Genomic DNA, 11,548 nt, shown 5'->3' with positions numbered 1-11,548 from the left:
ACTGTTCCTTGAAAGAATGTACTTGCTTGTGCATTTTATTTTTGACAAATATGCTTATGAAGTTCAATATAAAAGTAGGATACTAGATCAAAAAATAAATACTACATTGATGATTCTTCTTCTTTGTTTGAGTTAGAATACATGACTACACTCTGAAGTAATCAAATCAGCTCAAGAAGGGGTTGGTATGGGTCTAGACCCTACAATAACGCAGGACATGTAGAACTGAAGTTTAATTGGGTTCCCATTCTCTCTTTGGCCATTCACCCTTCTCAACTACAAACTTGTAGTAATTTTCATATGTCGATCGAACTTGAGCATCCACCCCTGATAATCCCACTTGAGTTGCTAACCAATCTAAGTACTCAAACTGCACATATGTTCATCACAATAAGCATAGTAAATAAATTAGGACATTAATATTGTATCTACCTAGAGTGTTTAGAAGTTCTTTGGTATAAACGAAACCACGTTATATCTAGCCTTTTAAATTCCTTGATTATGTGAAATTTCTTCTAGATTCACGAAAAAAGAGTAGTAGTGTCAAAAATTTTAAAAGGTGGGATTGGGGATTTGAATGTTGGGTAAATCTAAAGGTAATTCCGTCGATGTCACTTTGTTGAACATGAAACTAGAATTATGTAATACCTGGTGATATAGGCAATGGGTATGGCGCTTCGGGATCCCTTTTATGTCCATATTCCTGTAGTGTTCCTCAACATCTGCCACCATGATCTCATCTGGTGGCAGAGACGCCTTCCCGGATAGAACCCGAGCCACCCACTTTGCTTGCAAGTCGATCATAAGAAATATAGGAGACTGTATGTATGTTAAGACGTAGAGTTGGATTTCAGATTCATAGCTTATTATAAGGACATGGTATTCGTTTCTTAGTAGTAAGACAGACTAACCCAATAGGTGAGGCCGACGAAGGAAAGATTAGGAGCAAGACGAGGTGGGAAAACATGCTTGTAGAGAGGGCCAACTCTATTGTCATCTACGGTGATGATGTCCGTCGTTTTGAGGAATGGGAAATGATATTTGTAGCCTGTGCAGTGGAGAATGGTGTCCGCAGCCGGGATACACGACTTGTCCTGGAAAAATACTTGTCCATTTCCATCGACATAGTCGATCTGGACATTAGAATCAGTAGTGTATCATCAATCAATGGTGTAATACAAAGTTAGCTAGCTAGTTAGTTCTTCACCTCAGAGTGTTGCCAGATGTTGTCTTGAACCTGAACCTGAACCACATTCAGCTTGCTGATGTTTCTTGATGAGAGATGAACTTGTTTTGCTACCTTGGAGATTTCCAGGGCTATGTCTACTGCACTTGCTCCATCTCCAATTATCACTACTATCTACATTCTTGTTAGTGTTGTAGAGAGAGGGAGAGAGAGAGAGAGAGAGAGAGAGAGAGAGAAGCCATTGTTACCTACCTACCTACCTACCTGATCCTGAAATGGATCTGGAACCCTGTAATTGTGACTGTGAATTTGCTTCCCAGGCCATTTTTCCATGCCTAGGCAGAACAGGAAGGTCATTTGAATATATAATATTGTACTATATTTCGTATCTGACTTTTTTTTTTTTTTTTTTTTTTTTTAAGATTTTAAGTGGATTATGTTTGAAAATAACTATAATTCTTTCGTTAAAATAGTCCTCCGGTGGAGCAAGTCCCTCTGGTGGTGCCCGCCGTTGCTGATGTGGCTGATATAACATCCTCACATAGATGTCACGTCGAAGGATCATTTTAGCGAAAAAAATTTACTTTACGGAACTATTTTTAGACCGAATTCATTTAAAGCTATAAATGAGGTCACATATTATACTAAAAAAAAATAGTTTAAAAATAAATTCTAACATGTTGTTGACCTATCAGCCGCGTCAGCGCCACAACGAGCAACGTGGCGAGACTATTTATTAGGGAACTATTTTCAAACGGTATCCACGGTCTTAAAATGATAAAAATGGTTAGATAAATATATATATAGATAGACGGAAGTGTAATGGGTATGGGTATACCAGGAAAAGAAGCGGATCTGGGTCGGGTATGGTGGCCATTACAGATGACTACAGCATCAAATACCTCCTCCACCGACGGGTTCGAGTTCGACCCGTTTCTCCTCGACTCAACGACCCACCCGTCATTGTCCTTGTTCTGCTCGACTCGGACCACCTCCGTCTCCAACCGGATCGACTCACTGAGTCCAAAATGTGCGGCGAACCCGGTCAGAAACCGGAGCACCTCCTCGTGACCCGGGAAGGTCCTCGGATCTCCATTTCCCCCTCTCGGAAATGGGTAGTCCGAAAACCCCATCAGCTGCCTGGGCAGATTCGTCCGCAGCGACCGGTACAGGCTGCTGTGTACGGTCTCCCTGTCCGGGTCGAGTCCTATCGGGTCGGACTCCACCCGCGGATCGTACACCCAGGTGCCGCCGATATGGCCCGATTTCTCGTAAACCACGACTCTGTGGGATTCCATCCTTAGGGCTCGGGCGGCGGCCAGCCCCGCCGCGCCGGCGCCGACCACCGCCACCGTGAGCGGCGGAGACGCCATTGAGGTTAGAATTGGGCGGTGAAGACGATGGATGGTCTGGTCAGGTCAATGATTCTTCAAAATATAAAGTCGGTCCAACACCAGAGACTCGAAATATGGCTGGGTTTTTTATATCCCAACTTCCATTATTTATTATTTAAAAAATAGATAAATAAATCAAATGTTTTATATTAAAATTTAATCTATAATTTTTTAATATGTATCAAAATAAATTTGTAGTAAATGAAAGAAGAATAGTGGATAAGGCATAAAAGATTAGTAAGAATTATTATATAGCTTAAACAAACTTTAGATTGTGGGTTTAAAATTAGAACAGAGTTAGAAAGGAAGACTTTCTAATGAACTAAAAGCATAGGCCTTGCTTTACTCGGTGACATCCATCACCATGTTCAACCACTTATAGCTGTGAAAAAGAAGTATAAAATTACTAAATTAATCAAATCTAACTGCTCTTATTTAATATTCCCTCCGTCCCAAAAACCTTTGCAATGTTTCCTTTTTGGTATTCCCAAACGCCCTGCAATATTTCCAAAATAAGAAATAATTAATTATACTTAATCTCTACCATATACTTTATCCTCACATCATCCAAATAAAAAAATAAAATATATATTTTCCTCTCCATCACATCACCTCATTTCTAAATTATCCTACTTAATACTATTCACCTAAAAACCCATGTCAAAAGCAAATTTTGCACCTTGTTTGGAACGGAGGGGGTATAACTGAAGCAATATATGTATATATAGACTCTAGCTAAAAGCAAAATTATTTTATCACAATCAACACATGTAACTTCTTTCATGTTTAACTTATTACACAAACTAAATTAAATCATAAATCACTAAACCCAAAAATTTCCGATGGTTTCACTTTGATTTATATGGAAACTCTGATGGAAAACTAACTTTGGTCTTGAAAGATTGATTTTAAGGAAGCGCGGTTTAACATCCAACTTTAATCCCTGCAATATATACGGGAGGTTCAAATGCGAGCCTCTCGATCAACTCCACACAGCCGCCGGCAAGAATTCAATGGCCATAGCTTCATTTCTTTCGCCCTTTTGCTTAGCCCTATAAAACAAAACTCACTCACACTTTAATAGGGGTACAGTGGTGATGAACTGACATAAATACACTTTTGTTATGGTATATAGCTTATTCAGAAGTATGTCTTAATTATACTGATGGATCAAATGAAAAATCAAACACAAATAAGTACAAGTAAACCCGAAAAATAAATCAGAGACACTGATCAGCAGCCAGAAAGCAATTTGAGAAAACCCAAAGATACATATATATATATATATTAATCTTGCTAATTTAATCAAATGCAAACACTTTTACCAATTAAAGCAATCATCTGAATCAGTCAATTACTTCAATGAAATTTTCAACCACATGAAGCATTAGGCCATGCACTATATAGAGTGATAGACTAACACGCGCATATATATATGAGGCAGCAAAGATGAAGGTAGAGAGAGAAGTGATTACCGTACGTAAATTTATTGCATCTTCTTCCTTTTCGAAGACAATGGGATCTTCTGCAGTATCTTCTCATCAATTTTATGATACAAAACACTCAGCTTTTCATCAATTGGTGTTTGATACTTGTCATACAATACAGGCAACGATAAACTAAGTAGAATACCTGTTGACATAACAAACCAAACCAGGATATCCAAATTACAGCTACTACAGATCATAAAACTCTAAAATATGGCACTAAAGAGATTTCTACTCACAAATATAGATCAGATTAAGCAAGTTGATTAAGGTGCCGAGGTAGGAAATAAGCCACAGGCATATAGCAACCTAAAAATATGGAAACAACATCATCAGCTACAGTATTGTATCCCTCTTTCAATCAGATAGATAAACATTTGGTAGAAACAAACAAACATTTATTTATACAAAGCATTAATTAACCAAAAATGAGAGTAAGCACCTTAACTAACAGTCTCAAGTCTCCCACAATCGTAATTTTGCGTGCAATTGACAATGTGTAGTTTAACCATACTCGTATATCATCAGCAACCCTCACAACAGTCTCTTCAGAAAGCTCAAGATTAGGTAGAGGCGGCAATGGTCTAAAATCATAGAAACAATTTGGTTACACTTAATTCAAAGTTCGCATAAAAATTCCATAGAGCTATTATATTAATTGATTATCCTATTCTATTCTATTCCCGGGATATCGGATTAGTTATCCTATAACTTAGTAATTAATCAATGGCCTTTACCTCATCATGGATGTTATCTAAGATAATCAATAATTTTTTTCCCTTTAGTAGGCTTTGGAACTCAACAAACAAACACTGCATCAAACTAAATAAAATCAATGAAATACTTAAACATCCAAAATCCCCTAATCTAATCAGAGAACAGAAATACAGATTTAGTAAAAAAAAGAAAAAAACATTGAAGCAGGCCATGGCAGCAAAGTACAAGGAGATGAGACTAAGAAACAGGATTATGACGAACTTGAAAAAAACATGATATCAGCCTACCTATTAAGGACCGTTGCGGCTTTCGCCCAAAGAAACAGGATTATGACGAGTAACAACAAGACGTTCGATATGAAGGTCAGTAGATTGTATCCAGCGCTTTCGAATATGTACCAAAGGGCAGTTGAACCGACGAGAAAAGTACCGCTGGGGTACCAGTTCACCCACAATAACAAGTCTGCAGCTGCATCGCCGACAAAAACGCTCAATTAAATACAAATTAACGAAGAATGCGGTGGAGGATTGTGTCATTAAATGATCGATACTGATCAAAACAGACACGTGAACATCCGACCGAAATAATTGTAGCCTGAATCATCATGTAATGCTGTACCTGCGCCACCGCCTAGGGCTTGGCGAACGGAGAACCGACGAGATTCTCCCATGGCGATTTAGGGTTTCTGAAAATCGATTGGGAAAAGCTTCAAGATTGGTGAATACGTTGGGCAGTTTCGCTCTTTTTACTTTAATTATGAAAGTATTTCCACATAATTATTTCTTTTATTTTATTTCCTTTTACTCAATTTAATTTATCCTAATTATAGAATGCATATTCTGATTATTTCTTTTTATTTGTGCATGTTTATATTTATTTAGTGGTATTTAGCTATTGACATTTATTTAGAATATTAGTATTATTTTCGAACATATATTTCAATAACAGATTATAGAGTATTTATCAATTATTATTAGCTAACAAATTTATTTATGATACATAAATTTACAATCCCTTGAATTATATATTACTCCAATAGTTAAAATTAAATTGAATGACAAATTGATAATTTTTTTAATTTTCTTCTCCATTATCTATTTATCTTGTGTTAGACATTTGATTGTGGATAAATAATTAATTGTTCATTTCCTAACCGTTCGAGCTTTCAGATGAAATAGATATTTTGCGCATCCAACATGATATCAGAGTGTCTTAGGTCGCGAATTCGAGTCATGTCAATCCTCATTTGCGACATATGCATGTGCAATTTTCGCATATATTCACTTACACATAAGGGAAGATAAAGTGGTCTTCCAACTTCTTCTCCTTCAGAGCATATAATTAATTTATTATATGTTTTTATATGTATTTTTTTTCTTTTTGCGGGCAACATAAATTAATAGATAAATAAACTTAAAATATCGAAATTCCAAATCACTTGAATGGTGTGCACATAGGATGCTTTTATGTTCCTTTAAAGTAAGTTGAATGAAATAAAAATAATACCTGATGAAAAGAAAAGCTATAAAGATATGTTATTGTGACGGGAGCAAATAAAGGGATAGGAAGTTAATTAGACTATATGAAATTAGTTATAGAAAACGAACAATCTAATTAAGAAGCATATGAATTCCGTTAGAATATGTGTGCACTCCCATTATTACCATTATTTTTTTGTGCTCTTTAAAAAATATTAGTGTTTTTTTTTAAGTAATTTTGGGTGTATTTGTATTGCAAGAGAACCAACAAATTTTTTCAAAAAAATAATATATCACACATATTTATTATTCTTTATATTATGTACACAGTTCTATGTATCTCACATAAAAATATACTTTTAAAATATTTAATAAAACAAACACACCCTTTGGTGCTCTTTAGAAATCATCGTGCTCTCCATATTTTCTTGAAATCTTTCTATATAGTTTTTGCTAAAGAGTTAAAATTTGTTGTTTTCTTTCACTTTTTTTTTTTTTAAGATACATATAGAGTTAAAATTTGTTGTTTTCTTTCACTTTTTTTTTTTTAAAGATACATACATTCATGCAGTAATTAATTAATTAATTAATTATATATTACTATATATTAATTATGACTATAAATATGATTGTTAATGTCGTGTATGAATAGAGTTCAAGATTTGCAAACAATTGGCGTCTCATGTGAACTATTGATAGAGTTCGAGATTTGCAAACAATTGGGTCTCTTGTGAACTATTGTGCCATCCATATTATCTTCTTTAATTTTTTTTTCTTACTTTCTATATGGATGTGTTTAAGAAGTTAAGAAGCCTATATATTATATAACCTCACGGCGGCTACGGTGCTGAATTTTAAAATTCTAAAATTCAGCATCGTGCTGACATCAGCACCACATCGCAGCACACGATGTGCTTCAGACAGCACACGTTATTACGACAGACAGCACATGGTATTACTACAGACACCGTACGCATTTATATAATACAATTACAACACATGTTATAATTTTATACAACACAAGTAATAGTTGCTTTCAACATACCACATATTGTTATACAACACACTTGTAATTATGAACCAACAACACAAAATACAGCACATGTTATAGTCTTATACAATACATATAATGTTGATTTCAGCACACCTATACAAAACACTTATAATTATAAACCAACAACACATGTCTTTACTATACAGCATGTGTTGTGTATAATACGACTGTGTTTTGTTTATATATATTACAAGTGCTAGCATGGCACCGAATTTTCCAAATCAGCATAACCATAACCATAATATACCCAAACTCAAAAGGGTACAAAGTTCAAGCAACTCTCGACTCGAGTATACAAAATATTCAAACACATATTTCATGCATGCTACCATTTACATATTTTTTACACCTATACTCACTCACATTCATATAACATCTATGCAATATGTGTATACAAATATATAGACATATCTCTATTACTATATAGTAACTATACAAAGAACATACATATGAACAAAACATGCAATATTACTCACAATTCTCACTCATAAAAAGCATATATATATACAAAAAAACATCCTCAGAAGGTAATATAATTTATGCCCTTCTTCTAATGGTAAAAATGCATCAAATTCACAGGCAAAATGACAACACAACAACACAATGATTAAAAATTTATCTTAAAAATTACCTGCCTGCCAATGCGTATGCCAAATCACAAAAGATCATCGACCCCATCACAGAATTGCTGCAGCTTAGCTTTGCATAAATAAAGAAAGTCGATAGAGAAGAATGCTTAGAGCACATGATCAATCATACTACAAATAAAAGGTTTAACTAATATCCAGAATACGATATTGCCCAGATAACGCCAAATTCATGAGTAGACTCTCTACCATTCTACCATTAATGGAACCTTCATCATCATCATCATTTTTCCTTCGGTTTCCCGCTACTCAAAATGTAGTAAATGGTTCATAAATAATGAAGCCGCATCCCACAATGTGTGAGAGGCAAATCTCCTTAAAACAATAGGCTGACCTAGTGAATGAAATCGGGAACTACCTTCTTCGGGGGAGATCAAATCTGCTAGCTTGAGAATCGAGTACCTCTGAGGAGACTTTTGGGGAAAAAATGCTGTACAATAGACCAACATTACGACAATAATCTGTCCCAGAATCATTAATCAATCTCAATTTTAACTAGCAGTCAGACCCCCAGGGCGATTCAATGCCAAAACTCGTTACAGACACCATTCCGAGGCTTCTTGGATGATACGATGTCTGAAAACGAGTCGACCAACTGTCCCGCCAAGCTACTTGGATCATCGATTAATGTTTGAATGAATGTGTTAACCACTCTGCGCTCCTGTTCCGTCGATCTTAGACTAAACCACGTCAGCAACTTCAGCCTAAAATCCTTCTTGATGTAATTCTCACATTCCAACCACCGTATGATCTTTACGCAATATTCGAAGTTCTCATCTAAGCATCCCGACTCGTTGCTCAGAGTGCTATCGGAGTCCTGAATTTCACCGTTGGCGGGATTTTTCCGCTTCTGACAACCAGCCACATTCGAATCGACGGCCGGCACTTCTCCGGATTTTCTCAGAACTTCATGGGAAAAAGCATCGTCGGATTCAACTGCTTGCCCGAAAGTGCACCCGTTACCTTCATCCCTAAACGACTCGATAGGAAGGGTGAACTCTTCGTTCAGATCGGGCACCGACGCGACATTTAAGTCGAGCTGACGAGCAACGGGCGGCAACCTTGGTTCCTGATCTTCTATCTTGACTACATTAGGGTTTCCGAAGCATTTCTCCATCTCTGATGCACCACAGAATGATTCGAAATAGCCTCGATCTTGAGCCAGAGCTAGCCTCAAGATCTTTCCGAGGTCTCGAACCTTGAATCCTGAATCTAATTCTATGTCCGATGGAGTCCTCTGATGCTTGGCGCTCGAGCTCTCTCCATTATGTGAAATATCGTTCATAAGATTTTCAGCCATGGAGTTATGGTTCTTGTGTATAATTTCGACGCTTTTAGTGAAGCACTTGACTTCGGAGTGTCCAAAGTCGCCGGAATTTGTATAAGATAGCACTCGAATGGAGTACTCGGTGCAAGGCTGCAACTTTGGTATCCATACTCTCCTTTTTTCTCTTGGAAAGACGCAAGCAGGTTCTTGCGGGTAAACCTCATCTTTCGTCCTACAATACCAGAGTTTGTAGCCCTCAATCTCGTCATCAGTTGTACTCGATAACTCGATCAACGTAACAACAATGGAAGACGAAGTCACTTCTTCGAACAGGAATTTGCAAGCTGCCGGAAGTGAACCCTCTACCAAAATAAAAAGAAATCATATGCATAAGCATAGAATTATTAAAAAAAAATAAAATTGTTTTCATCTAGTTACTAAACCATATTAGCTGATTTGATTACCGATTGAATGTACAGCTGCCACTGACTTCAGGTTCATCAGTTCATCGGCTTTCTCAACTGCAAGAGAGCAGAGTCTTTGCACATCAGCTGCTACGGATAATCTGCTGACAATACCTCGAGCCATCCTGGCCGAAACTCCATCTACGGGACCTACTTCTGTTTCCAACTTGGCTTTGGCATCTTTGACAAATTCATGGAGTTCATTAAACCTGGAAGTCCCATCCAGAAGCTTATAACTTAAGCATATCCTATAACATAGAACATCAACACGACGAGCATCCTTGGCGATAATTAACTGCTTCTTCCAGCATCTGTCAAAATCAAAGAGTTCAAAAGCCTCAAAATCACATGCAGGTATCAAACATGGTGACTAACTTTATTCAGGTTTAAATAAGAACCACCAAATGTCGTAATTCAATAGGTAGCAAAGCAACAATGTTATTTCCAGCGAACAAAAGTTTCTAAGAAAATAATAAATAGTTTTGGCAGCATAAAACTAAATGTGAATATTGTACGAGGTTCTCAATGTTATTCAGCTACTCTTTTTCTTAATCTGATAGACTATGAATTCCAATATAGAAACATGGTATAGGTAAGCAATTTACCCGAGTATGCCCGACACTTTGCCACATGAAGCACAGCAGTAGCTTCCATCCAACTGCATCAAAAGCCCCAGAACAACAACCCCAACCTTCCCACGTTGGAGGGCACATTCAATGTGGCAGGATAACCCACAAGAATCTCCCGAACCAGATTCGGAGGTGCATTCCAACCAAAGACTTGGGTCCTTATTGTCGTCAAACAAATGACAAATGCAGCAAGAGCACCTCTTGCAAAATGTGTCTTCTGCCGAGAGAGCAGCCCGACATGCAGAATTCTTACAGATCCATGAATTAGAACACTTTGAGTCAACACACTGATCTGGTCCGAGAGGAATTCGAACAGGGTTCTCTGTTTTCCTTTGCTGCTTCTTTGCCTGCTGAGGCTGGTCCTTAGGACTCGACGAAACTTTCTTCAGCTCGTGAGTCTTCACAGTTTTCTTAAGAGCCTTTGAAAACTCAGACATTTTGATGTTTATAATTAATTGATTGATTCTTCACTTTACAAGCTGAGAAAAAGTCTGATCTTCTTGAGCATTAATTCAACATAGCCCTAATTATTCCAGAAATCTTGATGCATCTTCAGGTTTCCTGGACCCATTTTTCTTCCTCTTGCAATCTGGATGAAACAATAGATCATCAGAAGCTATACACTATTTTATATCATATACATTCGGCTACAAATTGTAAAATTGAAAACTTTAGGAATATTCAAGAAAAGGCTGAAATTCTACAAACCAATAAAAAAGGGATACTAACAGATTTAACACTCTGCGCACCCAATTTCTCAAATATATTATAAAATATCCACAATCACTGCCTCCCTAGCTTGATGAAAAACAAAGAGGATATTAATAAAATAAAAAATAAACGAAAAATCGAAATGCAGCTAGAAATACCATTCAAGACGGCAAGGAAATCGGCACCAATCACTAAAAAAACATACAAACACGCATTTTGGAATAGAGTCAAACCACAAATCAGAAACCCTAGGAGATTTACCACCTCTAGAAAAAGAAATAAATTAATTCACCTTGGCCAGACGCCGACGGATGTTGATGCGGTTATGAGATCTGGACGGAGTAAGATTTCAGCCAACAATTCCGCCAGATTGATCGTCAAACTCGACGGCCCAAGTCGATGGCTGAAGAACTGCTTGGGAGGGAGGAGGGCTTCTCCAGCGTCAGCAAGCAAATGCGCTTTTGTATGGCGAATTGAACCGGGTCGAGTTTGACCCGACCCAAAACCAAATACT

At 37.0% G+C, this 11,548-nt stretch overlaps 3 protein-coding genes across 4 annotated transcripts; all 3 read right to left on the bottom strand.

The window, feature by feature from the left end:
• Positions 1 to 62: 62 nt before the first annotated feature.
• Positions 63 to 2,651, bottom strand: LOC127252425 (flavin-containing monooxygenase FMO GS-OX-like 2). The gene is made up of 6 exons (XM_051276585.1): positions 2,025 to 2,651; positions 1,451 to 1,521; positions 1,208 to 1,360; positions 912 to 1,133; positions 649 to 819; positions 63 to 370 (listed from the first exon to the last, which is right to left on the bottom strand). Exons 1-6 carry the CDS (start codon positions 2,557 to 2,559, stop codon positions 233 to 235), a joined length of 1,290 nt encoding a protein of 429 aa, XP_051132542.1. The 5' UTR covers positions 2,560 to 2,651; the 3' UTR covers positions 63 to 232.
• Positions 2,652 to 3,312: 661 nt separating this feature from the next.
• On the bottom strand, positions 3,313 to 5,530 carry LOC127252427 (reticulon-like protein B11). 2 transcript variants are annotated; one of them, XM_051276588.1, is made up of 6 exons: positions 5,403 to 5,530; positions 5,072 to 5,252; positions 4,510 to 4,651; positions 4,307 to 4,376; positions 4,056 to 4,212; positions 3,313 to 3,632 (listed from the first exon to the last, which is right to left on the bottom strand). In XM_051276588.1, exons 1-5 carry the CDS (start codon positions 5,452 to 5,454, stop codon positions 4,067 to 4,069), a joined length of 591 nt encoding a protein of 196 aa, XP_051132545.1. In that variant the 5' UTR covers positions 5,455 to 5,530; the 3' UTR covers positions 3,313 to 3,632; positions 4,056 to 4,066. The 2 variants fall into 2 exon arrangements, with proteins under 2 accessions (XP_051132545.1, XP_051132546.1); XM_051276589.1 differs by having other exon boundaries at positions 4,061 to 4,212.
• Positions 5,531 to 7,062: 1,532 nt separating this feature from the next.
• Positions 7,063 to 11,487, bottom strand: LOC127252418 (VIN3-like protein 1). Its single transcript, XM_051276573.1, has 4 exons — positions 11,327 to 11,487; positions 10,300 to 10,912; positions 9,695 to 10,005; positions 7,063 to 9,592 (listed from the first exon to the last, which is right to left on the bottom strand). Exons 2-4 carry the CDS (start codon positions 10,758 to 10,760, stop codon positions 8,484 to 8,486), a joined length of 1,881 nt encoding a protein of 626 aa, XP_051132530.1. The 5' UTR covers positions 10,761 to 10,912; positions 11,327 to 11,487; the 3' UTR covers positions 7,063 to 8,483.
• Positions 11,488 to 11,548: the final 61 nt, after the last annotated feature.

This window comes from Andrographis paniculata, unplaced genomic scaffold (assembly GCF_009805555.1).
Source record: "Andrographis paniculata isolate CXL003 unplaced genomic scaffold, ASM980555v1 Contig46END, whole genome shotgun sequence".
In the NCBI taxonomy this organism is placed as follows: Eukaryota; Viridiplantae; Streptophyta; class Magnoliopsida; order Lamiales; family Acanthaceae; genus Andrographis; species Andrographis paniculata.
This window is presented reverse-complemented; position numbering and strand designations above follow the sequence as displayed.

What these genes read in the sequence shown, in the direction of transcription:
- LOC127252425 (XM_051276585.1), bottom strand. Translation starts at nt 2,559, where the DNA reads ATGGCGTCTCCGCCGCTCACGGTGGCGGTGGTCGGCGCCGGCGCGGCG. An exon ending in ACATCTGGCAACACTCTGAG is followed by an intron (nt 1,134 to 1,207) that starts GTGAAGAACTAA and finishes TCTAATGTCCAG; the next exon opens with ATCGACTATGTCGATGGAAA. An exon ending in TCGTCGGCCTCACCTATTGG is followed by an intron (nt 820 to 911) that starts GTTAGTCTGTCT and finishes ACATACATACAG; the next exon opens with TCTCCTATATTTCTTATGAT.
- LOC127252427 (XM_051276588.1), bottom strand. Translation starts at nt 5,454, where the DNA reads ATGGGAGAATCTCGTCGGTTCTCCGTTCGCCAAGCCCTAGGCGGTGGC. An exon ending in AGCCCTAGGCGGTGGCGCAG is followed by an intron (nt 5,253 to 5,402) that starts GTACAGCATTAC and finishes TCGGCGATGCAG; the next exon opens with CTGCAGACTTGTTATTGTGG. An exon ending in ACTTGAGACTGTTAGTTAAG is followed by an intron (nt 4,377 to 4,509) that starts GTGCTTACTCTC and finishes CCATATTTTTAG; the next exon opens with GTTGCTATATGCCTGTGGCT.
- LOC127252418 (XM_051276573.1), bottom strand. Translation starts at nt 10,760, where the DNA reads ATGTCTGAGTTTTCAAAGGCTCTTAAGAAAACTGTGAAGACTCACGAG. An exon ending in AAAGTGTCGGGCATACTCGG is followed by an intron (nt 10,006 to 10,299) that starts GTAAATTGCTTA and finishes TGATTTTGACAG; the next exon opens with ATGCTGGAAGAAGCAGTTAA. An exon ending in GGCAGCTGTACATTCAATCG is followed by an intron (nt 9,593 to 9,694) that starts GTAATCAAATCA and finishes TTATTTTGGTAG; the next exon opens with AGGGTTCACTTCCGGCAGCT.